The sequence below is a fragment of the Lepisosteus platostomus genome, chromosome 11 (genome assembly GCF_059453375.1).
Source record: "Lepisosteus platostomus isolate fLepPlt1 chromosome 11, fLepPlt1.hap1, whole genome shotgun sequence".
In the NCBI taxonomy this organism is placed as follows: domain Eukaryota; kingdom Metazoa; phylum Chordata; class Actinopteri; order Semionotiformes; family Lepisosteidae; genus Lepisosteus; species Lepisosteus platostomus.
Window position 1 is genome coordinate 21,147,243 of NC_142621.1, and position 25,520 is coordinate 21,172,762.

The following is a 25,520-nucleotide window of genomic DNA, read 5'->3' on the forward strand; positions in this document are numbered from 1 at the left end:
CATTTCTCTATGAAAACCAGAAAAACATGGAGAAATGTCTTTTCTCTCCAATGATGATAAAAACATTGCACAGCTCATCTGTGGTTTTAAAGAAATCTGTATTTCCTGTACTGTACTGACAGAACAGACAGTATATCGTATATCACTGCTGTCTGCAGAGTCTGATACTGTTTGACCAAGCCTTCGTTGTCCTGAAGTAGAACATAAAACACATACTGTATATATATTATTGATGGAAAAATATATATATATAATTTATCTGTATTCAACACTACAGTATTAATTCAAACACATTGTATAATATGTCGGCTGTCTTAACATATCTTAAGCAGCTCCAACAATTACACTACATATCAACGGATGGCTACACGTCAAAGGACAGGACTTGGGACAGCACAAACTGGTCAACTCATGCTATATATCAAAGGGCAAGATGAATATCCATGAAGCGGTGAAACAAAACTTCTTCCTGAGATCATACTGTATATAAGAGCTGGGAAACCCTTGCAGTTTGTCTGTTCTGCAGGGCAGATCCAATGCACGTTGATGTCATTATTGAGCTCAATAAAACAACTGAATCCACGCAAGACTGTGTCCTGCTCCTTTGATGAAGGATTTTCCCATAACAATTTGGCGTAGTCGGCAGACGGCACACAGGCTGAGTATATTTTCTATTCTTACCACCCAATTAGGTAGCCGTAAGGGAAGGACCGGATTACAGGGAGAATAAAAGAATTGTTTAAAGGGAAATGAGCAAGGATATGTCTGTGTGAGATTCAAGAAAAAAGAAACAAAAATTTAAAAATCCCTAAACCGAGACAAGACACGATTCCTCTGAGCTTGGTTTCGAAACCAACACAAGGCGTGGTTCCTCGGAGCTCGGGGCGGGTCTCTAAACCAAGGTGCTTTCCCCCTGGGTCGAGGCAAAGTCCCTAAATGGAACAAGGTGAGCTGAGCGACGGTATTGTGCCAGCAAGATTCCCCCTGAGTCCGGGCGGGCAAATTAAGGAAAAGCTAATAATAATAATAATAATAATCCTGGGTGTTAATGGTTTGATCTCTCGTGACTGCTGAGCTGAATGTTAAGGAGAGAATTGACTCTGTATGCTGACGCCAGAGTTAGTGTCACGAGAAGTGACTGACCGTTTCGGCTGGGGTATTTCCAAGTCTGCCGGCACCGGTAGCATTAATAGATAGGGACATCTTGTCCGGATAAAACGGGATCTGTTTTAGATCACATTAGATTAGACCTACAGATTTTTGGGGGGACGGGGTGTCCAGGAAATGGTATCAACTTTTCTCAAGAAAATAAAAATAGAAACTCTATAGGCACTCAAACATTTTACTGTTTTTTTCAGGCAGGTGGCAAGATCCCCTCCGCAAAACCCTTGAATGGCAAGCTGTGGGCATTGATTCGTCGAATATACGTATATTCACGGCGAAAATACGGCTATACGTATATATACGTCGCCGCGACGTATTATCAACGTCGAATTGCAACCGTAAAATCGACGACATTAATAAACGCATATATAACGTCGAAAACACATCTAACACAGTGCCTGAGGCTTTTTACTGTATATATCGTGTGTGCCGCAACTAGGAGTATACGGCACTCTGCACAGTGTACGAAGTAAATTATTTTCGCAGTAATTAATTTATTTACACATGTATAATAAATATAGTAATAAATATAATAAATTAATTAATTACTGCCGTATACTCCTACGTATATACGTATAGCCGTATTTTCGCCGTGAATATACGTATATTCGACGAATCAATGCCCACTGGGCAGTGCGTGGCGTCCTTCTTTGATTGCTTACCTGGTTGTGGACGTTGGCCTGTTTAAAGACTTTGGTTGCTGAGCCAATCACCATCACTGTGAAGTGCAATGTTCTCGTGGGCACTGTCCATCTCCTGGAGTACAATTTGATTCTGGATGTTACTCAACATCCAAAAACAAACCACTGTCGCCCATTTGATTGACTTGGTCTTGTCTGCCTCTTCCTTGAAGAGTTTCTCATGCTTTAACTAAAATGTCTTTGGACATTTGATGTGCGACAAGTCACACTCTCACAACACACAAAATAAAATCAAGGTTTTTGTGATGAACCAATACATATTCATTTCACCAGGAGCGATGAAGCAAGCAAACATCTAGCTTTAATTTATTAGGAATAGCCATTTTGTCCAAAATGTTTGACAAATGTGATTAGTGGCATCGTGAGCTGCCCTGTCAAAATCAAAACAGGCTGCTCTCATGCAGAATAGTGTAATAATATATGATTAAACAATTCCCTCTACATTATGAGCTTTCACTGGGTAGCATACTTTTGAGACTGATGGAGCAGTCAAAGACAGTTAAGATTTAATTCAGCTGGGCTTCCTTGCGGATTCCTGAATGGATCAGAGAAGGCAGTCTTCTCTGGAGACCAACGTCTGTGGAAAGGAAGTCCCGACCATGAGGGGTACTAGCTAGTCAGAAATGCTCAGAGGCCTCCAGCACAAGTACGTGCTAGCACACTCACTACAGTTTTCCCTTCTGGGGCATCTGCTATTCAATCAGAGCCCTACCAGGGGAGAAGGGCAGGCTGCTTTGCTTGCTGGCTTCCTTGTTCAGTATCATTCGCCCATCATTTCCCCTAAAGGCACAGCTGCTGCACAGGCAGCGGTCTGCTCTCGGCCATCTTGCACCAACACACCAAGAGACCTGCAAGATGCTGCTGTGGACAAGCACTCCTAGGTTGGGCCACTGATCTTGATCTTCCTCCATTTGTTCTTCAATCATGGCATGAGTTGTTTCCACACAACAGGATAGTCAAGACTAATCTCATTTCTTTTCTGCTCTTCATACAGAGTAGGTCCTTCCAAACTCAGCCCCCACCAGCTAGTCAGCCACTTCATTATTTGCTTAATTAACCTAATGAAACTAGGGGTTCAATTTCTCACATCCACTATACCTTAGTTACACACTGTTTTTCTAGAGATAGGGATATTCAATTGAAGCTTTACTTGATCTGGTTAAGCTGCGATGGAATGAAAACCAACAGGTATGTGGGTCACCGGGAGCAGTGGTTCCCACCCCTTTCAGATGCCTGCAGGAGGGCAAGCACTTGCACTCCAGATCTGCAAGTTTCCAAGAACCTGGTGTCTGCTCCTGCTTTATGAGGCACATATGGTGGCTCAATCTCTCGGCCCAATATGGCCGCACTCCTGGCAGATCAAAGCACTGGAAGGTAAGAATTGTAGGGCCTGTGGCAAGGGGGAGTCCACAAGCAAGTACAGAGCTATTTCTAAATGGCAACCATGAGGTAGGCGAGCACACAAAGCTGAACACATTCCCAGGCATCTGAATTATACAGGTTTATTGGCATCTCAAAGCAATCCAAGACCAGGGATTCACATAGTCCTCCAGTCACTCCAAGCACTAAAGCAGTAACAGCTCACCAGAACCCTGCAAGAAAGACAGAATGTTAGGTCATGGCAAGAGAAAACAAGTAACGGTGCCACACAAAACGGAACAAAAGTAGAGAAGTTCACAATATTCTCACCCTCCACGTCCCCTTCAGCAGCAGTGGGGTCACCCTCCACGTCACCAAAATCCCCTTCCAGGGAAGAGGGGTCACCCTCCACGTCACCAATATCCCCTTCCAGGGAAGAGGGGTCACCCTCCAGGTCACCTTCAGCAGCAGTGGGGTCACCCTCCACGTCACCAAGATCACCTTCAGCAGCAGTGGGGTCTCCCTCCACGTCACCTTCAGCAGCAGTGGGGTCACCCTCCACGTCACCAATATCCCCTTCCAGGGAAGAGGGGTCTGCCTCCAGGTCACCTTCAGCAGCAGTGGGGTCACCCTCCACGTCACCAACATCCCCTTCCAGGGCAGAGGGATCACCTTCAGCAGCAGAGGGGTCACCCTCCACAGCAGTGGGGTCACCCTCCACGTCACCAACATCCCCTTCTAGTGCAGTGGGGTCCCCCTCAACATCACCTTCAGCAGCAGTGGGGTCACCCTCCACATCACCTACATTCCCTTCCAGGGCAGAGGGATCACCTTCAGCAGCAGTGGGGTCACCCTCCACAGCAGTGGGGTCACCCTCCACGTCACCAACATCCCCTTCCAGGGCAGAGGTATCACCTTCAGCAGCAGAGGGGTCACCCTCCACATCACCAATATCCCCTTCTAGTGCAGTGGGGTCCCCCTCAACATCACCTTCAGCAGCAGTGGGGTCACCCTCCACATCCCCTTCCAGGGAAGAGGGGTCTCCCTCCAGGTCACCTTCTGCAGCAGTGGGGTCACCTTCCACATCACCAACATCCCCTTCCAGGGAAGAGGGATCACCTTCAGCAGCAGTGGGGTCACCCTCCACGTCACCAATATCCCCTTCCAGTGCAGTGGGGTCACCCTCCACGTCACCAATATCCCCTTCCAGGGAAGAGGGGTCTGCCTCCAGGTCACCTTCAGCAGCAGTGGGGTCACCCTCCACATCACCAATATCCCCTTCCAGTGCAGTGGGGTCCCCCTCAACGTCACCTTCTGCAGCAGTGGGGTCCCCCTCAACGTCACCTACATCCCCTTCCAGGGAAGAGGGGTCTCCCTCCACGTCACCTTCAGCAGCAGTGGGGTCACCCTCCACGTCACCAATATCCCCTTCCAGTGCAGTGGGGTCACCCTCCACGTCACCAATATCCCCTTCCAGGGAAGAGGGGTCTGCCTCCAGGTCACCTTCAGCAGCAGTGGGGTCACCCTCCACATCACCAATATCCCCTTCTAGTGCAGTGGGGTCACCCTCCACGTCACCTTCAGCAGCAGTGGGGTCACCTTCAGCAGCAGTGGGGTCACCCTCCACGTCACCTATATCCCCATCCAGGGAAGAGGGGTCCCCCTCAACGTCACCTTCTGCAGCAGTGGGGTCCCCCTCAACGTCACCTACATCCCCTTCCAGGGAAGAGGGGTCTCCCTCCACGTCACCTTCAGCAGCAGTGGGGTCACCCTCCACGTCACCAATATCCCCTTCCAGTGCAGTGGGGTCACCCTCAACGTCACCTTCTGCAGCAGTGGGGTCCCCCTCAACGTCACCTACATCCCCTTCCAGGGAAGAGGGGTCTCCCTCCAGGTCACCTTCAGCAGCAGTGGGGTCCCCCTCCACATCACCAATATCCCCTTCCAGTGCAGTGGGGTCCCCCTCCACGGAAGAGGGGTCTGCCTCCAGGTCACCTTCAGCAGCAGTGGGGTCACCCTCCACGTCACCAATATCCCCTTCTAGTGCAGTGGGGTCACCCTCCACGTCACCAATATCCCTTTCCAGTGCAGTGGGGTCTCCCTCCACGTCACCTTCAGCAGCAGTGGGGTCACCCTCCACGTCACCTGTATCCCCTTCCAGGGAAGAGGGGTCTCCCTCCAGGTCACCTTCAGCAGCAGTGGGGTCCCCCTCCACGTCACCAATATCCCCTTCCAGTGCAGTGGGGTCACCCTCCACGTCACCAATATCCCCTTCCAGTGCAGTGGGGTCCCATTCAATAGCTGTGGGGTCCCCCTCCAGGTCACCAACAGCCTCATCAGGAGAAGGAGCACTTTCTAGGGCATATGGGTACGCTTTAACGGATGATGGGCCATCTTTCCGTGTTGCATCACTCATTGCTTTGTGAAGAACATCGATGTGTAGACTATCTGGAAATGCAGCTGAACTGGCCTGAGCTTTTACCTCGTCTATCCTTTCCCCATGCTGTGCGTCACTGACAAACAAGTTGCTCTTCAATGCAGCCGTGTAATCGCTGCCATCACTCAGCTGCATTTCTTTCCAACGGGATATTCTCGGCCCGCGATCCACTAATGGAACTGCTGCCGTCAGTCCCAGCAGAAGCACATGCAGCAGAAACCAGCGCGTTTTTTTCCGTAACATCATTTTGTCCCACAAAGCTCGTGGAGGTAAGTGCGCTCCTCCGGTATTTATTGAACACCCAAGCTGTCGGCATTAAACGTGGAAGAGCCCGGTGTTTTCACAAACATTCTCACGCGAGTAGAGGGAGTCAAATTGAAGACACTTTATTTCAGGTAATCGCAAATTACAAAGTGGGCTTCTGATTTGTCGTCTTTTCTCCAACCCGAAGGAAAACAGATGATAATGTAATTAAGGCGAGTATTTCGATGACGGAATTGGGAAGCTCTTTGTAGTCAAGCTATTAATATGTCATATCTTCTTACTGTTTGTTTTACTCACTTGTTTTGCTGTAGGTCTAATTCTTCTTGCATCATTTTCAGTCGTGTTGTTTGTCTAATTGTACACAGCTCAGAGTTTCTTTTTAAATACAATACTTTACTATATGTAATCAAGTATTTCGCCATTGAATGTGAGAAATTGATACATATTTCTTATTGTTACTATTAATGTTAGTAGTTTTTTGTGTCTTGCGTTTCGTTATTTCATACAACGTTTCCTTAATAAATACCGAGTGTTCTAGTTTATGTACGTAGTGGGCTCATATTTTCCACCTTGTTGTAGTGCTTTCTGAATGATTATCGCGATTAAGGATTGTAATATTTTCCAGAAGTCAAAAAAAAGTTTTTTTTTCCCCTTCAGTCGTCGTTTTTTAAACTACAAACAGACGAAAAGTATCGGTTGACAGGTTTTTGAATTGCAACCTCCATTTTTAAATCGGACTGGCAAAGTTTTTCTTGTTAAATTTCTTTTCGGATAGAGGCAGCACTGTGAGACACGTTCGTTGTATCCAGAAGCTCTATGAGGACGGGCTGTCTATTAAATTTCATTACCATTACTTTAAGCTCACTCCTTTAGAATCGGAGACCAACAGATAAGTACACGTAAATCACTCCTGTCTCTTCCGTCAGTATCTCTAGCACATTCCAGTAGTTAAACGTTGCTGCAGTAGCAAAGCACTGCAGAAGGTTGGTGAAGGCAGCGCAGCTCATTCCCGGCTGTGAGCTACCAAACATCCAGGATATCCACTAAGCTACAGTAAATGTCTTTAGAAGGCCACGTCAGTTGTCAAGGACCCCAGTCATTCAAGTGATAAACTGTTTTTTCTCCTACCGTCCTTTTAACGGTATAGAAGCATTCAGTCAAAGACCAACAGATTACGGAACAGTTTATACAGTACCTCCAGGCAATAAGACTGCTAAACAGCCAAGCTGCAGTCACCTTCAGCAACCACCGTAATGGTCTTTGTGAATGGTTAGGTTACATGGATATACAGTTTCCATTGTATTTTGCACACTGTATATTGCACTATTTGGACATAATATATTGCATACACCTGGGATATGTAGCAGTTCTATTTATATTATTTTTAAATTCGTTTTGTATTGCACTATTAGTATGCAACTTTGTTCTGTAACTTTTAATTTTGTGATTTTTATTTTTAATTCCCCCTGGTGAGCTCACAGAAAAGACATTTCATTGCCATCAATTACTGCTACACGCTGTGTTGTTGTGCATTTGATAAATAAACTTTGATTGATTGATAAAGCAGCAACAGAAGAACTGAGTCCTTACAGTGGAAAGGCTGGAGAACGCTGCATTGCTGTTTCCACAGTCTGTGACCTCGCTCTCATTTCATGGAAACCCGAACATACAATATAAGGTGAGTCCTTGGAGATAAACGTAAATGATTTTATTAAAACTCAATACACAGAAGCCTTATAAGAGAAAGGCCGCCAAATTGATCTATCTCCAGTAAATTCCTAATTCTGTTATCAATTGTGCACAATTAGCAATTTACTGGAGATCAATTTGAATGTCTTTTCTTTCTACAACTTACATCTTGTTTCTTGTTTCCATGTTAAATGAAATTCTGGATTAATAAAGATGGAAACATAGTAAATAGCATCATTAGATTCTTCAGCTGTCTTCCTCTGGTGAACTGAGGTCCCACTAAGAACTTCTGTCTTTCTCGAACAGTGCAGGAAAGAAGGAAACATATGGTTTTCCATCCAAGCAAAGTGAAATATAATTTGGGATCCAAAATTGGGAAAGAACTGATTGGCATTTTCTATGCCCCCTTTTTTGGGGACCCTTTTTCAATCAGTAATTCTTAATAAGGTTCTCCATATCAAAGTTATTTAAAGTTTCTTTGTATTAGTTACTTTTGCAATTTGCTATACAAATTACTGGTCTTATTACAGGTAGTTCATAAAATTAACAGATCTTTGGCTTAACAGATGCACTGTTTATAGTTGTGTCTGGAAACCTGTACCAATATGGTACAGTATGTAAGTTTCTGGTTGAAATATATAATAATAATAATAACAACAACATTATAACATCACTTTATTAACCCTTTACAATTTCTTGCATTAGGAATTATCTTTTTGCATACCTCAGCTTGCTCCCCATGAGACACACAGACAGGGAGAGAATCTTGGGGTCAGAGCACAGTGTCAGCCATTGTACAGCACCCCTGGAGCAGTTGGGGTTAAGGGACTTGCTCAGGAGCCCCACAGAGTAGGATTCCTCTGCTAGCTGCAGGATTTGAACCAGCAACCTTCCAGCCACAGGTGCAGATCCTATGCCACAGAGCCACCGCTCTGCCCCAAATATACTTTTGTATGATACTGTATAATGAATTCGGTGAAAATTATGTTCTCTCTCTGATGACGCTAAAAACTGTGGAAAAATCAAGGTTTTTATGAAGTTTATGGTCTTCTAAAAGGAAGGAATGCAGTCATCAGTAGTGGCTCAGTTCAGGGACTTTTTCTGAAATGGCGAACCATATCAGTTTAACAGGACACCAATTTTTCTTTTTGGACCTCCCTTCATTATCTTTTAACCAAAGTTCTGTGGCACATTCTCTGCAATATTAACCCTCAGTTTTTTTCATGCCAACATGCTTGCTGATCTTGGCCAAGCTTGCAACTTTATTTTAGATTTTCATTTGGATCCTCTGGGTTCAGGAGACCATGCACCTTACAAGCGAACTGGATTTCATGCCTTGTCCGGCTTCCCCTCTGATGCAAAACCCTTTTAGACTCTTTCTAAAATCTTAGTAGTGCCACTCAAATTTATATTTTTAGTTTGAGTTTTGTATCATACCCACCCTAATTAGAAAAGCCAATTATTATTATCATAATATTAATCATTACATCATTTTAATTAATCTTTTATCCAATTCAGGGTTACAGTGCCTCAGAGCCTATCCTGGGAAGCATTGGGCACAAGGCAGCATTCATCCTGGATGGGACATCGCAGGGCACACACAGACACAAACACGTACCTGCTGACACCACGGTCAGTTTTCCTCTCTTTACAGGCCCCCACCACCAATGTGTGGCTCCACCCAGATGATGTGACGGCAGCCATAGTGCGCCAGTGCGCTCATCGGGATTTTGAATGACCAAAGAGAGTCAGAACCTCTGTTTTACGTCTCATCCGAAGGACACCGCCTTTGCACGGTATAGTGTCCCCGTCCCTATACTGGGGCATTAGGGCCCACACAGGTGAGCACCCCCTGCTGGCCCCACTAACAGTTCTGACTGGAAGATACAGTAGCTCAAGCATGATGGTCTCTGGTTCCTGCCTTCAGCCTCTTGTCTAGTCTTCTGTTCCTTAGAGCTCTTTGAGGGGAGCTTTCCTGTACAATGGCCTTCATATCCAAGTCATGACAATAGAGCTCTTAGAATGGATGGGGCGCTGTCTGGAATGCCTTGAATGCCTGGGTCTTTGTCATTGACATGCTCGGAGGGAGGAGGGGTGCAGTCCCTCCAGACGATAGTTGTGGGGCGACACCACCCAGTGGGCAAAAGACGTATAATATACGTCTATTAAACGCATACCTTAGACGTCTAAATGTGGTCCGCAATTCGTCTAAAATGAAATTCTAATATACGTCTATTGTTATACGTCAGTTATACGTCTATGATTAGATGTTCATTATACGTAAATGGTTGGAGTTCTATTATACGGATAAATTTAGAGGACTATTATACATATATGTTTGGAGTTCCGGATAACTTTAGAGGACTATTATACTTATATGGTTAGAGGTCTATTATACGGATAACTTTAGAGGTCTATTATACGTTTATGGTTAGAGGTTGAAGTAGAACATAAAACATACTTATGTGTGCTCAAAAGTACGATAAAAAATGGATCAACCCGATTGGAAGTAACAAACATTGCTTGTTGAAAAACAAGAAAATGGAATACGTGATGCTGTGTTTTAAAACTTACACAGCTGTTAAAACAGATACATATAAAAGTAAAATGTATACCGCTTTTACGCTAAAACAATAATTAAAAAAATGGTAACTAAAATGTTCGTGAAATACGACATGATCCAACAATTTCCAAATTTAATGCAAAAGCACTATAGATGTGTACGTTTGTTTTTATTAATTTGTGTGCCGGCCTGTGTATGTGTGTGTGTGCGCGCGTGTGTAGGTGAAAAAGCTCAGTGTGTGACTGCGTGTTTCAAATAAGACTATGTGAATGTGTTAAGCCAGCCGGACTGGCTAGACATTAGAGACTTGATTAAAATAAATCAAGAAGCAACTCAGGTGAACAGAAAAATATAAGATCATCTAAAATGTATAAATACAAATACCAACAGAGTACAGGTAGACCTAAATGACTCAGATATATAAATGAGTCAGATAGTATTTGTATAAAAATTAGCTATACAAATTTAGTTGAAACAAAGCATAAATATATGAGGAGAGCACAATCTCACAATAATTAGCATTTGTGCCTCATACAGCTTAGCCTTGGGTTCAATTAATGGGGTGCTGTGTGCATTGAGTCTATATCTTCTCCCCGTATTTGTGTGGGTTCTGTTCCTACGCTCTGGATTCCTCCCACAGTCCAAAGACATGTGGGTGGGTCAAATGGTATCTAAAAAAAAAGGGAAAAGTTTGACCTAGGTGTGAGTGTGTACAGAGCCCCATATCTGTGTGTGCCTTGGGATGGACTGGTGTCTCATTCAGGGTGTTGGACAGGGATGCACTCCAGGTAGTAAAAAAAAAGGGGGAACAGATGAAAATAAGAGTAGGACCCCTGGTTTTCACTTTAGAAGTAAGACCTCAAAAAGAGTTTATAGTTCTCAGATAGACAGGGAGTGAGCCTCAGAGTGGTGGAACAAGGTGGTTAAATTCACGTCTTGAAAAAAAAAAGACTAAAGAAACTATTAAAAGATGCGCCTTAGCAGAGAGTTAGGCCCTGCTTATTTCACAGTTAGTAATTAAAATGTAAAGCATTGCAGGGTTCAGAATGTAAGACTGCCGAGGGTAAAAGTTAAAAAATTTAAGTCAATGTGCTGAATAATGGAGAGCCAGTGCAGAGATGCCACAGTTGGGGCGATGTGGTCACAGTGCCTTAAATGTGTTAGGAGTCACACAGTGGAGTTTTAACCATATAGTTTATTTAGAAGATGAATAGAGAGACCCACTGTAAACTTATGACAGTAATCTAGTTGAGGTGTGATGGAGGCATGAGTGAGGGTGTTTGCAGCACTGTGTAAAGGATGGTCTTGGCAGTTATGACTATGTGGTCTTCCTCACTATATGTTTGACTTAGATGTCTGAAAGCTGTAGTCGTCTATGTCTAGGAGAAGACTGACAATGACAGAGTCACAGCAAATTTAACAATGTGTTCTCAAAAGGGATTCTACAGTTGATTGAATGCAGAATTTATAGGGTGTGGGACAACACAGAGCCCTAAGGCAATCCAGAGGGAGAACAAAGCTGCTCTGATATAACACCTTTAGGTCTCACTCTTTGTCATCATTAAAAAAAGGTAGGTAAAGGCACCACTTTGTAACAAGAATGAGATTAAGGAATTTTTGACATCATATAGATTCCTTCTGGATGAAATAGCCATAGTATGTATTGAATCTTATTGGAATATACAAGTTTGGGAGTAACAGACGAATGTCTATATAATTAAGGTCATGAAGGGATAAGCTAAGGTAATGGCCCTTTGGTATCTGAAGTGACAGGGTCTTCCCAAATAGGAAATTTAAATATTCAAGACATCCAACAGAGAGCTTCACTCAGAGAGGAAACAGAATGGAAGCAGCAGGGTGTAACACCTGGAGAGAAGGGAATCTGGAGAGATTCTCAGCAGAAAGATGCAGGAACTCTGAGGAGTTGACATAGTCATAAAAATCAGGCCTGTTAAGTGATGGAATTTGATGCCACGAGCCCTGTGACTCACGGAAGGAGCACAAAGCAGTAGGCCCTGGCTGATCAGAGCTGAAAGGTAAATGGCGACCAATCCTAATTTCTTCAGATAGGACACAAGGGAAAAGCATGCGTCTAGTCCATTTGGAAGGATTTCTATCCAGATCAACGTGAAGTCTTAATGAATAACGACCCGTGTTTGTTGGACATCTTGTGAGAAAAAAGTTGAAAGTAGTGAGGAAAATTGATAAAAAAACTGTTATTAAGATTCTATTTCTTCAGCAGGAGGGCCAGTAGCTGCTTTCTAAAAAATCTCATTACAGGTGTTATAATATCTGAGCGCTCGAAGAGTGAAGGCCTTGCTTCAGTTACCTTATCAGTCGTAAAACGCAACGCTAATTAATCTGCTTGAGGCCTGGGTGTGTTCAACTCCCAACAGGAGGGACCGCATTGACAAAATAACCTGGCCTTTTGGGTTCCGAGGTGGACTTAGACCTAGTGGACCACCAAGTTATCACCCCAACGACCTCAAGTTAACATAAAGGATTTATTGTTCTTTTCTGAACTGTGGATCCCAATCTTCAGGACGGACAGAGATGCCCCATTTATCTGGGAAACTGGACTGAACTATGAGGGGGGGAATAACCTGACAGATGGTAAACGTAAATATAGGTATAAGTGTTGTACTTTATTTTGTGCACATCGGAGGCCTGTGCAATATCCTGTTATTGCAGAGGCGCCTGATGATATTCTTTGTTATAAGATACCAAGGAAAGTGTTATATGTTGAAGTCTAGTCTAGTGTCTGAAATTGAGTTTTACATTAATTCCGAAGTAAATGGATTATTTACATTGCATTTGAGCAATGACAAGTCAAGCTTTTGGAGAGTGTGAAACCAATTGGACTAAGTTAAACATGATCATTTAAAGAAGTTAATTTAGTAGTGAATTGGTGGTGATTTGTGCAATGGTGTGGAAATGTGGAAGCCATTATGAATCCTTTACTGGTATACCCTTCCTCAGATAGCTCTGCGTAATATTTTAGTAATTAAGCTTATCTAGGAAAGTTTATCACAAGGACCATAGAGGTTATAAAATATAGTCTGTGTAATAGCACAGATGACCACTCAGTAAGTAATGCACTGAGTCAGTCCATTAGATTACATTCTCTTGTGGCACTGCTTATATGTTAAATAATACCAGTTCTGATATAACCTCTTCTGAGCCAATCACTACCTCTTTAAGGGCTGTGCAGAGGTCACCAACCCAGTGCTGTTTTTCATGGTATCGAGGCATGGTGTGCCTGCAAAGCCTGTGCTGCTTGGTGCCACTGGAATCCACGTTCTGCCCACAAGTATCAGAATCCTTCACACTAGAGCGTTATTGTCATTTAAACCCTGGTGGAGTGCAGAGCTGACTGAAGATGGAGAACTAGGAGAGTTGGTTTAGCCTGCAGTATCCAGTAATTAACAGGCAGGACAATCATTAAAGAAGAGGAAATTAAAGGTCAGTCTGGAGCACGGAATAGTGATGAGGTTGGCAGACTCTGTGATGATTGGTGTGTATATAGCTCTTGACACAATTGGTGAGACATTGGGCAGTTGCCACATCAGGAGCCTCAGTGCTATTTCCTGTGACTAGCATCATTTATCACTATTCATGAGATAGTAATTGGCCTTCTAGTCAGATACGAGGAACTAGGGTTTTACCACTGACCCCTCACCCACACCACCAGTTCTTCAACAGAGTTCAGGAAATCAAATCTAAAACTCCCAAGCTCAGGTCCTTCCAATAGGGAATGGCTAAGGCTGTAAGAGGAGTGCAAATACCCAAAACGTCAGGTCAAATGAGTCGACAGACTCTGCTGATGTGTACGTGGAGGGTAATAGGTAACCTACCGGGGCTATCGCCAGGTGGGTAACAGGAGGGACTGAAGTAGAACATAAAACATACTTATATATATATATAATTGATGGAAAATATATATATAATTTATCTGTATTCAACACAACAATTTAATTCAAGAACATTGTGTAATGTATCGGCTGCCTTAACATATCTTAAGCAGCTCCAACAAAGACAGCTACACATCAAAAGACAGGACTTAGCAGATCTACACATATCAAAGGACAGCTACATAACAAAGGACAGGACTTGAGACAGGACCAACTGGTCAACTCATGCTACATATCAAAGGGCAAGACGAATACACATGAAGCAGTGAAACAAAACATCTTCCTGAGATCATACTGTATATAAGAGCTGGGAAACCCTTGCAGTTTCGTCTGTCCTGCGGGGCAGACCCAACGCGCGTTGATGTCATTATTGAGCTCAATAAAACAACTGAATCCACAAAGACTGTGTCCTGCTCCTTGGATGATGGATTTCCCACAACAAGGTCTATTATACATCAAAGATAGGTTTTACAGGTGTAGAAACTAGTAAATCAAGCCAATGATTTGGTTTAGAAATTTATTCTGAAAATACACATTCACACCTGAAAAATATGTATTTCAAATTATACATTGTATACAATCAATCAACATATGGGCAATAATCATAAAAAACACAGCTAGTCTTAAACTTCAGCTACAAATTCTGGTAACATGGCAATATACAGTATAGTAATGACAAACACAAACTAATTACATTAACACACTAACTCAAAACCACATTTTGATTCAAATATACATTTTAAAATGTACAACTTCTATATTTCCAAGAAAAAAAATATTACAATGGAAGTTAAGACGATTTATGTCCACTATTTGCAAACCCTGTCTAATTGTCCTAACAGTTAGAACCAGAAACCTATTATTTTCAGTGTCCAGATCTCCTGGCCCCCTGCCTTGCATATGCATTCTTCAAGTAACACATTGCGTGCTCCTTTATTTCTTTTTCTGTTGATGTAGGATGGGACTTCAGCACCGCAGCTAGGAGAAAATTATAAAATATTACTTCCCAAATAAATAATGATTAATGTCTTCTTTAGTATAATCTAAAAAATGAACGGTTTACTAAGCTCAAAGCTGAAATAAATGTAAAAATTTGGCTTGCATCATAGCAGTTGAGCGATAAAGTCTGTCCTAATTAAAGAGTACCCAAAGTTTGAAAGTACAACATAGAATAAGAATAATTAGAGAAACGGCAATACGATTTTGTGTCATCTTCCCCATTCACACTATTTTCGTGTGCCATTTTTTGCTTATTTACGTACTATTTTAATCAAAATAATATTAAGAAAGATCTGTATGTATTCAGATAGTATTATTATTATTCATACTTACTCGTCAAAAGAGGATTGCTGAGATATTTGCGGATAAATACTTCAATCTTCTACATTTGAAAAACGTGTCCAAAATGGTGACCAACGAATACTAGCAATGCATTGTGGTACAGTATATAACCGGAAAATATGCTGGGTTAGATATTTTCTCAACATATGCGTTTATTAATGTTGTCGATATTATGGTTGAAATTTAACATTGATAATACATCGCGGCTATGTGCTGATGTGCAATTTTAACGCATGCAGTTAGTAAGGATCGGTCACTGTTGTATGGTATTATATATAATGACATTATGGAATAGGATGGGGACAGGCCTGGCATCACAGGGGGAGGGAGGAATGTCGCCTCTTCAGTTTTGGGCAAAAAGATTTACCTAACTTAATTTGCTCCCTAAAAAAATAGTTGTACTTTGTCAATGGTCAGACAACACTAAATGACACTAACAGTCATTCGGACTGTTTGATGTGCAGGAGGGCTATCCATCCAGGAACTGCACATATCAGTGTCGTTATTGAGTGTCAACATTACGATCCTGTTTGCTCAGGTGGACAGATTCCTTTATCATTATACTTAAAATCGTTATATAACTAGGACTAGTTATAGCAGTCTGTGCTTTCTGTTGGTTTTACAACAATTTTTTCTTAACGATTCAGAACCTCCATGTAGCTGCAAAAATGAACGCTTATGGTACTTTTCGCTCCAGGCAATACAAACCACGAGAGTGACGAAAAATGTGAAACTGAACTTCATCGCAAATACTAGATTGCTAGTCGTTATCTATCATGAAGCACTAATCAATGGCATAGCTGCGAGATTTCATTTGGGTAGCTGCACCGTACAGCTCTGTTTCAACCGAAATATCACCCCCCTCAGAATTTCAGACACCCACCTACAGATTTTTTGGGGGACGGGGTGTCCAGGAAATGGTATCAACTTTTCTCAAGAAAATAAAAATAGAAACTCTATAGGCACTCAAACATTTTACTGTTTTTTTCAGGCAGGTGGCAAGCTCCCATCCGCAAAACCCTTGAATGCCAAGCTGTGGGCATTGATTCGTCGAATATACGTATATTCACGGCGAAAATACGGCTATACGTATATATACACATCGCCGCGACGTATACTCAACGTCGAATTGCAACCGTAAAATCGGCGACATTAATAAACGCATATATAACGTCGAAAACACATCTAACACAGTGCCTGAGGCTTTTTACTGTATATATCGTGTGTGCCGCAACTAGGAGTATACGGCACTCTGCACAGTGTACGAAGTAAATTATTTTCGCAGTAATTAATTTATTTACACATGTATAATAAATATAGTAATAAATATAATAAATTAATTAATTACTGCCGTATACTCCTACGTATATACGTATAGCCGTATTTTCGCCGTGAATATACGTATGTTCGACGAATCAATGCCCACTGGGCAGTGCGTGGCGTCCTTCTTTGATTGCTTACCTGGTTGTGGACGTCGGCCTGTTTCAAGACTTTGGTTGCCGAGCCAATCACCATCACTGTGAAGTGCAATGTTCTCGTGGGCACTGTCCATCTCCTGGAGTACAATTTGATTCTGGATGTTACTCAACATCCAAAAACAAACCACTGTCGCCCATTTGATTGACTTGGTCTTGTCTGCCTCTTCCTTGAAGAGTTTCTCATGCTTTAACTAAAATGTCTTTGGACATTTGATGTGCGACAAGTCACACTCTCACAACACACAAAATAAAATCAAGGTTTTTGTGATGAACCAATACATATTCATTTCACCAGGAGCGATGAAGCAAGCAAACATCTAGCTTTAATTTATTAGGAATAGCCATTTTGTCCAAAATGTTTGACAAATGTGATTAGTGGCATCGTGAGCTGCCCTGTCAAAATCAAAACAGGCTGCTCTCATGCAGAATAGTGTAATAATATATGATTAAACAATTCCCTCTACATTATGAGCTTTCACTGGGTAGCATACTTTTGAGACTGATGGAGCAGTCAAAGACAGTTAAGATTTAATTCAGCTGGGCTTCCTTGCGGATTCCTGAATGGATCAGAGAAGGCAGTCTTCTCTGGAGACCAACGTCTGTGGAAAGGAAGTCCTGACCATGAGGGGTACTAGCTAGTCAGAAATGCTCAGAGGCCTCCAGCACAAGTACGTGCTAGCACACTCACTACAGTTTTCCCTTCTGGGGCATCTGCTATTCAATCAGAGCCCTACCAGGGGAGAAGGGCAGGCTGCTTTGCTTGCTGGCTTCCTTGTTCAGTATCATTCGCCCATCATTTCCCCTAAAGGCACAGCTGCTGCACAGGCAGCGGTCTGCTCTCAGCCATCTTGCACCAACACACCAAGAGACCTGCAAGATGCTGCTGTGGACAAGACCTCCTAGGTTGGGCCAATGATCTTGATCTTCCTCCATTTGTAGACTGATAACGGAGATGTAGATTCTCCAGTCCAGAGCAATAATTTTGCAATCCTTTCCAGAGCAAGGAGCTGCAGTAACTCTTTCAGGTGGCCTCAGTCATGTTCTTCAATCATGGCATGAGTTGTTTCCACACAACAGGATAGTCAAGACTAATCTCATTTCTTTTCTGCTCTTCATACAGAGTAGGTCCTTCCAAACTCAGCCCCCACCAGCTAGTCAGCCACTTCATTATTTGCTTAATTAACCTAATGAAACTAGGGGTTCATTTTCTCACATCCACTATACCTTAGTTACACACTGTTTTTCTAGAGACAGGGATATGGTTACTGGAAACTAAAGCAGTCACTGGGTGGAATCCTGGTTTGTGGCTCAAGCACAGACCTGTGTAATGATCGTACCAGCAGGGAACCTATGAAGCAGGGAGCAGTCCTAAGCTTCCATTAACCTGGTGTCTGCTCCTGCTTTATGAGGCACATATGGTGGCTCAATCTCTCTGCCCAATATGGCCGCACTCCTGGCAGATCAAAGCACTGGAAGGTAAGAATTGTAGGGCCTGTGGCAAGGGGGAGTCCACAAGCAAGTACAGAGCTATTTCTAAATGGCAACCATGAGGTAGGCGAGCACACAAAGCTGAACACATTCCCAGGCATCTGAATTATACAGGTTTATTGGCATCTCAAAGCAATCCAAGACCAGGGATTCACATAGTCCTCCAGTCACTCCAAGCACTAAAGCAGTAACAGCTCACCAGAACCCTGCAAGAAAAAAAAAATGTTAGGTCATGGCAAGAGAAAACAAGTAACGGTGCCACACAAAACGGAACAAAAGTAGAGAAGTTCACAATATTCTCACCCTCCACGTCCCCTTCAGCAGCAGTGGGGTCACCCTCCACGTCACCAATATCCCCTTCCAGGGAAGAGGGGTCTCCCTCCAGGTCACCTTCAGCAGCAGTGGGGTCACCTTCAGCAGCAGTGGGGTCACCCTCCACGTCACCAACATCCCCTTCCAGGGCAAAAGAATCACCTTCAGCAGCAGTGTGGTCACCCTCCACGTCACCAATATCCCCTTCCAGGGAAGAGGGGTCTGACTCCAGGTCACCTTCCGCAGCAGTGGGGTCACCCTCCACGTCACCAATATCCCCTTCCAGGGAAGAGGGGTCTCCCTCCAGGTCACCTTCAGCAGCAGTGGGGTCTCCCTCCACATCACCTACATCCCTTTCCAGGGAAGAGGGGTCTCCCTCCAGGTCACCTTCAGCAGCAGTGGGGTCACCCTCCACATCACCTATATCCCCTTCCAGTGCAGTGGGGTCACCCTCCACGTCACCAATATCCCCTTCCAGGGAAGAGGGGTCTGACTCCAGGTCACCTTCCGCAGCAGTGGGGTCACCCTCCACGTCACCTATATCCCCTTCCAGGGAAGAGGGGTCTCCTTCCAGGTCACCTTCAGCAGCAGTGGGGTCCCCCTCCACATCACCAATATCCCCTTCTAGTGCAGTGGGGTCCCCCTCCACATCACCAATATCCCCTTCTAGTGCAGTGGGGTCCCCCTCCACATCACCTTCAGCAGCAGTGGGGTCACCCTCCACGTCACCAATATCCCCTTCCAGTGCAGTGGGGTCACCCTCCACATCACCAATATCCCCTTCCAGGGAAGAGGGGTCTCCTTCCAGGTCACCTTCAGCAGCAGTGGGGTCACCCTCCACATCACCAACATCCCCTTCCAGGGCAGAGGGGTCTCCCTCCACGTCCCCTTCAGCAGCAGTGGGGTCACCCTCCACATCACCAACATCCCCTTCCAGGGAAGAGGGGTCTCCTTCCACATCACCAATATCCCCTTCCAGGGAAGAGGGGTCTCCTTCCAGGTCACCTTCAGCAGCAGTGGGGTCACCCTCCACATCACCAACATCCCCTTCCAGGGCAGAGGGGTCTCCCTCCACGTCCCCTTCAGCAGCAGTGGGGTCACCCTCCACATCACCAATATCCCCTTCTAGTGCAGTGGGGTCCCCCTCCACATCACCTTCAGCAGCAGTGGGGTCACCCTCCACGTCACCAATATCCCCTTCCAGTGCAGTGGGGTCACCCTCCACGTCACCAATATCCCCTTCCAGGGAAGAGGGGTCTCCTTCCAGGTCACCTTCAGCAGCAGTGGGGTCACCCTCCACGTCACCAATATCCCCTTCCAGTGCAGTGGGGTCACCCTCCACGTCACCAATATCCCCTTCCAGGGAAGAGGGGTCTCCTTCCAGGTCACCTTCAGCAGCAGTGGGGTCACCCTCCACATCACCAATATCCCCTTCTAGTGCAGTGGGGTCCCATTCAATAGCTGTGGGGTCCCCCTCCAGGTCACCAACAGCCTCATCAGGAGAAGGAGCACTTTCTAGGGCATATGGGTACGCTTTAACGGATGATGGGCCATCTTTCTGTGTTGCATCACTCATTGCTTTGTGAAGAACATCGATGTGTAGACTATCTGGAAATGCAGCTGAACTGGCCTGAGCTTTTACCTCGTCTATCCTTTCCCCATGCTGTGCGTCACTGACAAACAAGTTGCTCTTCAATGCAGCCGTGTAATCGCTGCCATCACTCTGCTGCATTTCTTTCCAACGGGATATTCTCGGCCCGCGATCCACTAATGGAACTGCTGCCGTCAGTCCCAGCACAAGCACATGCAGCAGAAACCAGCGCGTTTTTTTCCGTAACATCATTTTGTCCCACAAAGCTCGTGGAGGCAAGTGCGCTCCTCCGGTATTTATTGAACACCCTAGCTGTCGGCATTAAATGTGGAAGAGCCCGGTGTTTTCACAAACATTCTCACGCGAGTAGAGGGAGTCAAATTGAAGACACTTTATTTCAGGTAATCGCAAATTACAAAGTGGGCTTCTGATTTGTCGTCTTTTCTCCAACCCGAAGGAAAACAGATGATAATGTAATTAAGGCGAGTATTTCGATGACGGAATTGGGAAGCTCTTTGTAGTCAAGCTATTAATATGACATATCTTCTTACTGTTTGTTTTACTCACTTGTTTTGCTGTAGGTCTAATTCTTCTTGCATCATTTTCAGTCGTGTTGTTTGTCTAATTGTACACAGCTCAGAGTTTCTTTTTAAATACAATACTTTACTATATGTAATCAAGTATTTCGCCATTGAATGTGAGAAATTGATACATATTTCTTATTGTTACTATTAATGTTAGTAGTTTTTTGTGTCTTGCGTTTCGTTATTTCATACAATGTTTCCTTAATAAATACCGAGTGTTCTAGTTTATGTACGTAGTGGGCTCATATTTTCCACCTTGTTGTAGTGCTTTCTGAATGATTATCGCGATTAAGGATTGTAATATTTTCCAGAAGTCAAAAAAAAGTTTTTTTTGTCTACAAAGACGAAAAGTATCGGTTGACAGGTTTTTGAATTGCAATCCCAATTGCAAAATTTCTTTTCGGATAGAGGCAGCACTGTTGAGGCACATTCGTTGTATCCAGAAGCTCTATGAGGACGGGCTGTCTATTAAATTTCTTTAAGCTCACTCCTTCAGAATTGGAGACCAACAGATAAGTACAGGTAAAATCAATCCTGTCTTTCTTCAGTATCTTTAGCACATTCTGGTAGTTAAACGTTGCTGCAGTGGATTAAAGCAACAACAGAAGAACTGAGTCCTTACAGTGGAAAGGCTGGAGAATGCTGCAGTGCTGTTTCCACAGTATGTGACCTCCTGGACCAGCGTTTGAATCGCTCTCATTTCATGGGAACTCGGGTATATAAGATGAGTCCTTGGAGATAAATGTAATTTGTTGTTGGTGTCATTTGTGTTGTCAAAAATGCAAAGAAACTGAAACCTTAAGCTTTATAACAGGAACACACCCAAACTGATCTCCCATAATCTCCTAGTTTTGTTGCCAATTACGCAGAGTACAATCTTGCATTTATATGTTGTTTCCATTTTCATTCAGGTCCTGGATCAATGAAAATGGAAAGACTGTAAATATCATCACCCAATGAGGAACTTACTCTGTCAGCCTTCGCACAATCTACAATCTAGGTCACCTAGGTCAATGTCCCCTTCCCGTGACAGCTGGAAGCGTTGTGCAGGGCAGTGGATCTCTATCAGTACTGTACTGCTCTGAGGATGAAAGGTTGTCTGCCAGAAGACCCCCTGGATTGCTTCATGTCCCCACAACTCTGGCTGAGACACATTTCTCTATGAAAACCAGAAAAACATGGAGAAATGTCTTTTCTCTCCAATGATGATAAAAACATTGCACAGCTCATCTGTGGTTTTAAAGAAATCTGTATTTCCTGTACTGTACTGACAGAACAGACAGTATATCGTATATCACTGCTGTCTGCAGAGTCTGATACTGTTTGACCAAGCCTTCGTTGTCCTGAAGTAGAACATAAAACACATACTGTATATATATTATTGATGGAAAAATATATATATATAATTTATCTGTATTCAACACTACAGTATTAATTCAAACACATTGTATAATATGTCGGCTGTCTTAACATATCTTAAGCAGCTCCAACAATTACACTACATATCAACGGATGGCTACACGTCAAAGGACAGGACTTGGGACAGCACAAACTGGTCAACTCATGCTATATATCAAAGGGCAAGATGAATATCCATGAAGCGGTGAAACAAAACTTCTTCCTGAGATCATACTGTATATAAGAGCTGGGAAACCCTTGCAGTTTGTCTGTTCTGCAGGGCAGATCCAATGCACGTTGATGTCATTATTGAGCTCAATAAAACAACTGAATCCACGCAAGACTGTGTCCTGCTCCTTTGATGAAGGATTTTCCCATAACAATTTGGCGTAGTCGGCAGACGGCACACAGGCTGAGTATATTTTCTATTCTTACCACCCAATTAGGTAGCCGTAAGGGAAGGACCGGATTACAGGGAGAATAAAAGAATTGTTTAAAGGGAAATGAGCAAGGATATGTCTGTGTGAGATTCAAGAAAAAAGAAACAAAAATTTAAAAATCCCTAAACCGAGACAAGACACGATTCCTCTGAGCTTGGTTTCGAAACCAACACAAGGCGTGGTTCCTCGGAGCTCGGGGCGGGTCTCTAAACCAGGGTGCTTTCCCCCTGGGGCGAGGCAAAGTCCCTAAATGGAACAAGGTGAGCTGAGCGACGGTATTGTGCCAGCAAGATTCCCCCTGAGTCCGGGCGGGCAAATTAAGGAAAAGCCAATAATAATAATAATAATAATCCTGGGTGTTAATGGTTTGATCTCTCGTGACTGCTGAGCTGAAATTTAAGGAGAGAATTGACTCTGTATGCTGACGCCAGAGTTAGTGTCACGAGAAGTGACTGACCGTTTCGGCTGGGGTATTTCCAAGTCTGCCGGCACCGGTAGCATTAATAGATAGGGACATGGCATCTTGTCCGGATAAAACGGGATCTGTTTTAGATCACATTAGATTAGACCTACAGATTTTTGGGGGGACGGGGTGTCCAGGAAATGGTATCAACTTTTCTCAAGAAAATAAAAATAGAAACTCTATAGGCACTCAAACATTTTACAGTTTTTTTCAGGCAGGTGGCAAGATCCCCTCCGCAAAACCCTTGAATGGCAAGCTGTGGGCATTGATTCGTCGAATATACGTATATTCACGGCGAAAATACGGCTATACGTATATATACGTCGCCGCGACGTATTATCAACGTCGAATTGCAACCGTAAAATCGACGACATTAATAAACGCATATATAACGTCGAAAACACATCTAACACAGTGCCTGAGGCTTTTTACTGTATATATCGTGTGTGCCGCAACTAGGAGTATACGGCACTCTGCACAGTGTACGAAGTAAATTATTTTCGCAGTAATTAATTTATTTACACATGTATAATAAATATAGTAATAAATATAATAAATTAATTAATTACTGCCGTATACTCCTACGTATATACGTATAGCCGTATTCTCGCCGTGAATATACGTATATTCGACGAATCAATGCCCACTGGGCAGTGCGTGGCGTCCTTCTTTGATTGCTTACCTGGTTGTGGACGTTGGCCTGTTTAAAGACTTTGGTTGCTGAGCCAATCACCATCACTGTGAAGTGCAATGTTCTCGTGGGCACTGTCCATCTCCTGGAGTACAATTTGATTCTGGATGTTACTCAACATCCAAAAACAAACCACTGTCGCCCATTTGATTGACTTGGTCTTGTCTGCCTCTTCCTTGAAGAGTTTCTCATGCTTTAACTAAAATGTCTTTGGACATTTGATGTGCGACAAGTCACACTCTCACAACACACAAAATAAAATCAAGGTTTTTGTGATGAACCAATACATATTCATTTCACCAGGAGCGATGAAGCAAGCAAACATCTAGCTTTAATTTATTAGGAATAGCCATTTTGTCCAAAATGTTTGACAAATGTGATTAGTGGCATCGTGAGCTGCCCTGTCAAAATCAAAACAGGCTGCTCTCATGCAGAATAGTGTAATAATATATGATTAAACAATTCCCTCTACATTATGAGCTTTCACTGGGTAGCATACTTTTGAGACTGATGGAGCAGTCAAAGACAGTTAAGATTTAATTCAGCTGGGCTTCCTTGCGGATTCCTGAATGGATCAGAGAAGGCAGTCTTCTCTGGAGACCAACGTCTGTGGAAAGGAAGTCCCGACCATGAGGGGTACTAGCTAGTCAGAAATGCTCAGAGGCCTCCAGCACAAGTACGTGCTAGCACACTCACTACAGTTTTCCCTTCTGGGGCATCTGCTATTCAATCAGAGCCCTACCAGGGGAGAAGGGCAGGCTGCTTTGCTTGCTGGCTTCCTTGTTCAGTATCATTCGCCCATCATTTCCCCTAAAGGCACAGCTGCTGCACAGGCAGCGGTCTGCTCTCGGCCATCTTGCACCAACACACCAAGAGACCTGCAAGATGCTGCTGTGGACAAGCACTCCTAGGTTGGGCCACTGATCTTGATCTTCCTCCATTTGTTCTTCAATCATGGCATGAGTTGTTTCCACACAACAGGATAGTCAAGACTAATCTCATTTCTTTTCTGCTCTTCATACAGAGTAGGTCCTTCCAAACTCAGCCCCCACCAGCTAGTCAGCCACTTCATTATTTGCTTAATTAACCTAATGAAACTAGGGGTTCAATTTCTCACATCCACTATACCTTAGTTACACACTGTTTTTCTAGAGATAGGGATATTCAATTGAAGCTTTACTTGATCTGGTTAAGCTGCGATGGAATGAAAACCAACAGGTATGTGGGTCACCGGGAGCAGTGGTTCCCACCCCTTTCAGATGCCTGCAGGAGGGCAAGCACTTGCACTCCAGATCTGCAAGTTTCCAAGAACCTGGTGTCTGCTCCTGCTTTATGAGGCACATATGGTGGCTCAATCTCTCGGCCCAATATGGCCGCACTCCTGGCAGATCAAAGCACTGGAAGGTAAGAATTGTAGGGCCTGTGGCAAGGGGGAGTCCACAAGCAAGTACAGAGCTATTTCTAAATGGCAACCATGAGGTAGGCGAGCACACAAAGCTGAACACATTCCCAGGCATCTGAATTATACAGGTTTATTGGCATCTCAAAGCAATCCAAGACCAGGGATTCACATAGTCCTCCAGTCACTCCAAGCACTAAAGCAGTAACAGCTCACCAGAACCCTGCAAGAAAAAAAAAATGTTAGG

General features: G+C 43.8%; 3 protein-coding genes across 3 annotated transcripts in view; all 3 read right to left on the minus strand.

The window, feature by feature from the left end:
• Positions 1 to 3,351: 3,351 nt before the first annotated feature.
• LOC148652180 (uncharacterized) lies at positions 3,352 to 5,960 on the minus strand. The gene is made up of 4 exons (XM_088597599.1): positions 4,791 to 5,960; positions 4,173 to 4,343; positions 3,555 to 4,025; positions 3,352 to 3,457 (listed from the first exon to the last, which is right to left on the minus strand). Exons 1-4 carry the CDS (start codon positions 5,905 to 5,907, stop codon positions 3,447 to 3,449), a joined length of 1,770 nt encoding a protein of 589 aa, XP_088453725.1. The 5' UTR covers positions 5,908 to 5,960; the 3' UTR covers positions 3,352 to 3,446.
• A 12,535-nt stretch (positions 5,961 to 18,495) lies between these two features.
• LOC148652181 (uncharacterized) lies at positions 18,496 to 20,601 on the minus strand. The gene is made up of 2 exons (XM_088598870.1): positions 18,699 to 20,601; positions 18,496 to 18,601 (listed from the first exon to the last, which is right to left on the minus strand). Exons 1-2 carry the CDS (start codon positions 20,548 to 20,550, stop codon positions 18,591 to 18,593), a joined length of 1,863 nt encoding a protein of 620 aa, XP_088454996.1. The 5' UTR covers positions 20,551 to 20,601; the 3' UTR covers positions 18,496 to 18,590.
• Positions 20,602 to 25,390: 4,789 nt separating this feature from the next.
• Positions 25,391 to 25,520, minus strand: part of LOC148652182 (uncharacterized) — a 31,134-nt gene continuing 31,004 nt past the window's right edge. The window contains exon 6 of the mRNA XM_088597600.1: positions 25,391 to 25,496. Coding sequence (XP_088453726.1) covers positions 25,486 to 25,496 — 11 coding nt within the window. The 3' untranslated portion in view covers positions 25,391 to 25,485. The remainder of the gene's footprint in view (positions 25,497 to 25,520) is intronic.

Coding starts and splice junctions, on each gene's coding strand:
- LOC148652180 (XM_088597599.1), bottom strand. CDS start 5,907: ATGATGTTACGGAAAAAAACGCGCTGGTTTCTGCTGCATGTGCTTCTG. Junction 4,344..4,790: donor TGCTGAAGGTGACGTGGAGG/GTGACCCCACTG, acceptor CTGCTGCTGAAG/GTGATCCCTCTTCCCTGGAA. Junction 4,026..4,172: donor TGCACTAGAAGGGGATATTG/GTGATGTGGAGG, acceptor AAGGGAATGTAG/GTGATGTGGAGGGTGACCCC.
- LOC148652181 (XM_088598870.1), bottom strand. CDS start 20,550: ATGATGTTACGGAAAAAAACGCGCTGGTTTCTGCTGCATGTGCTTGTG.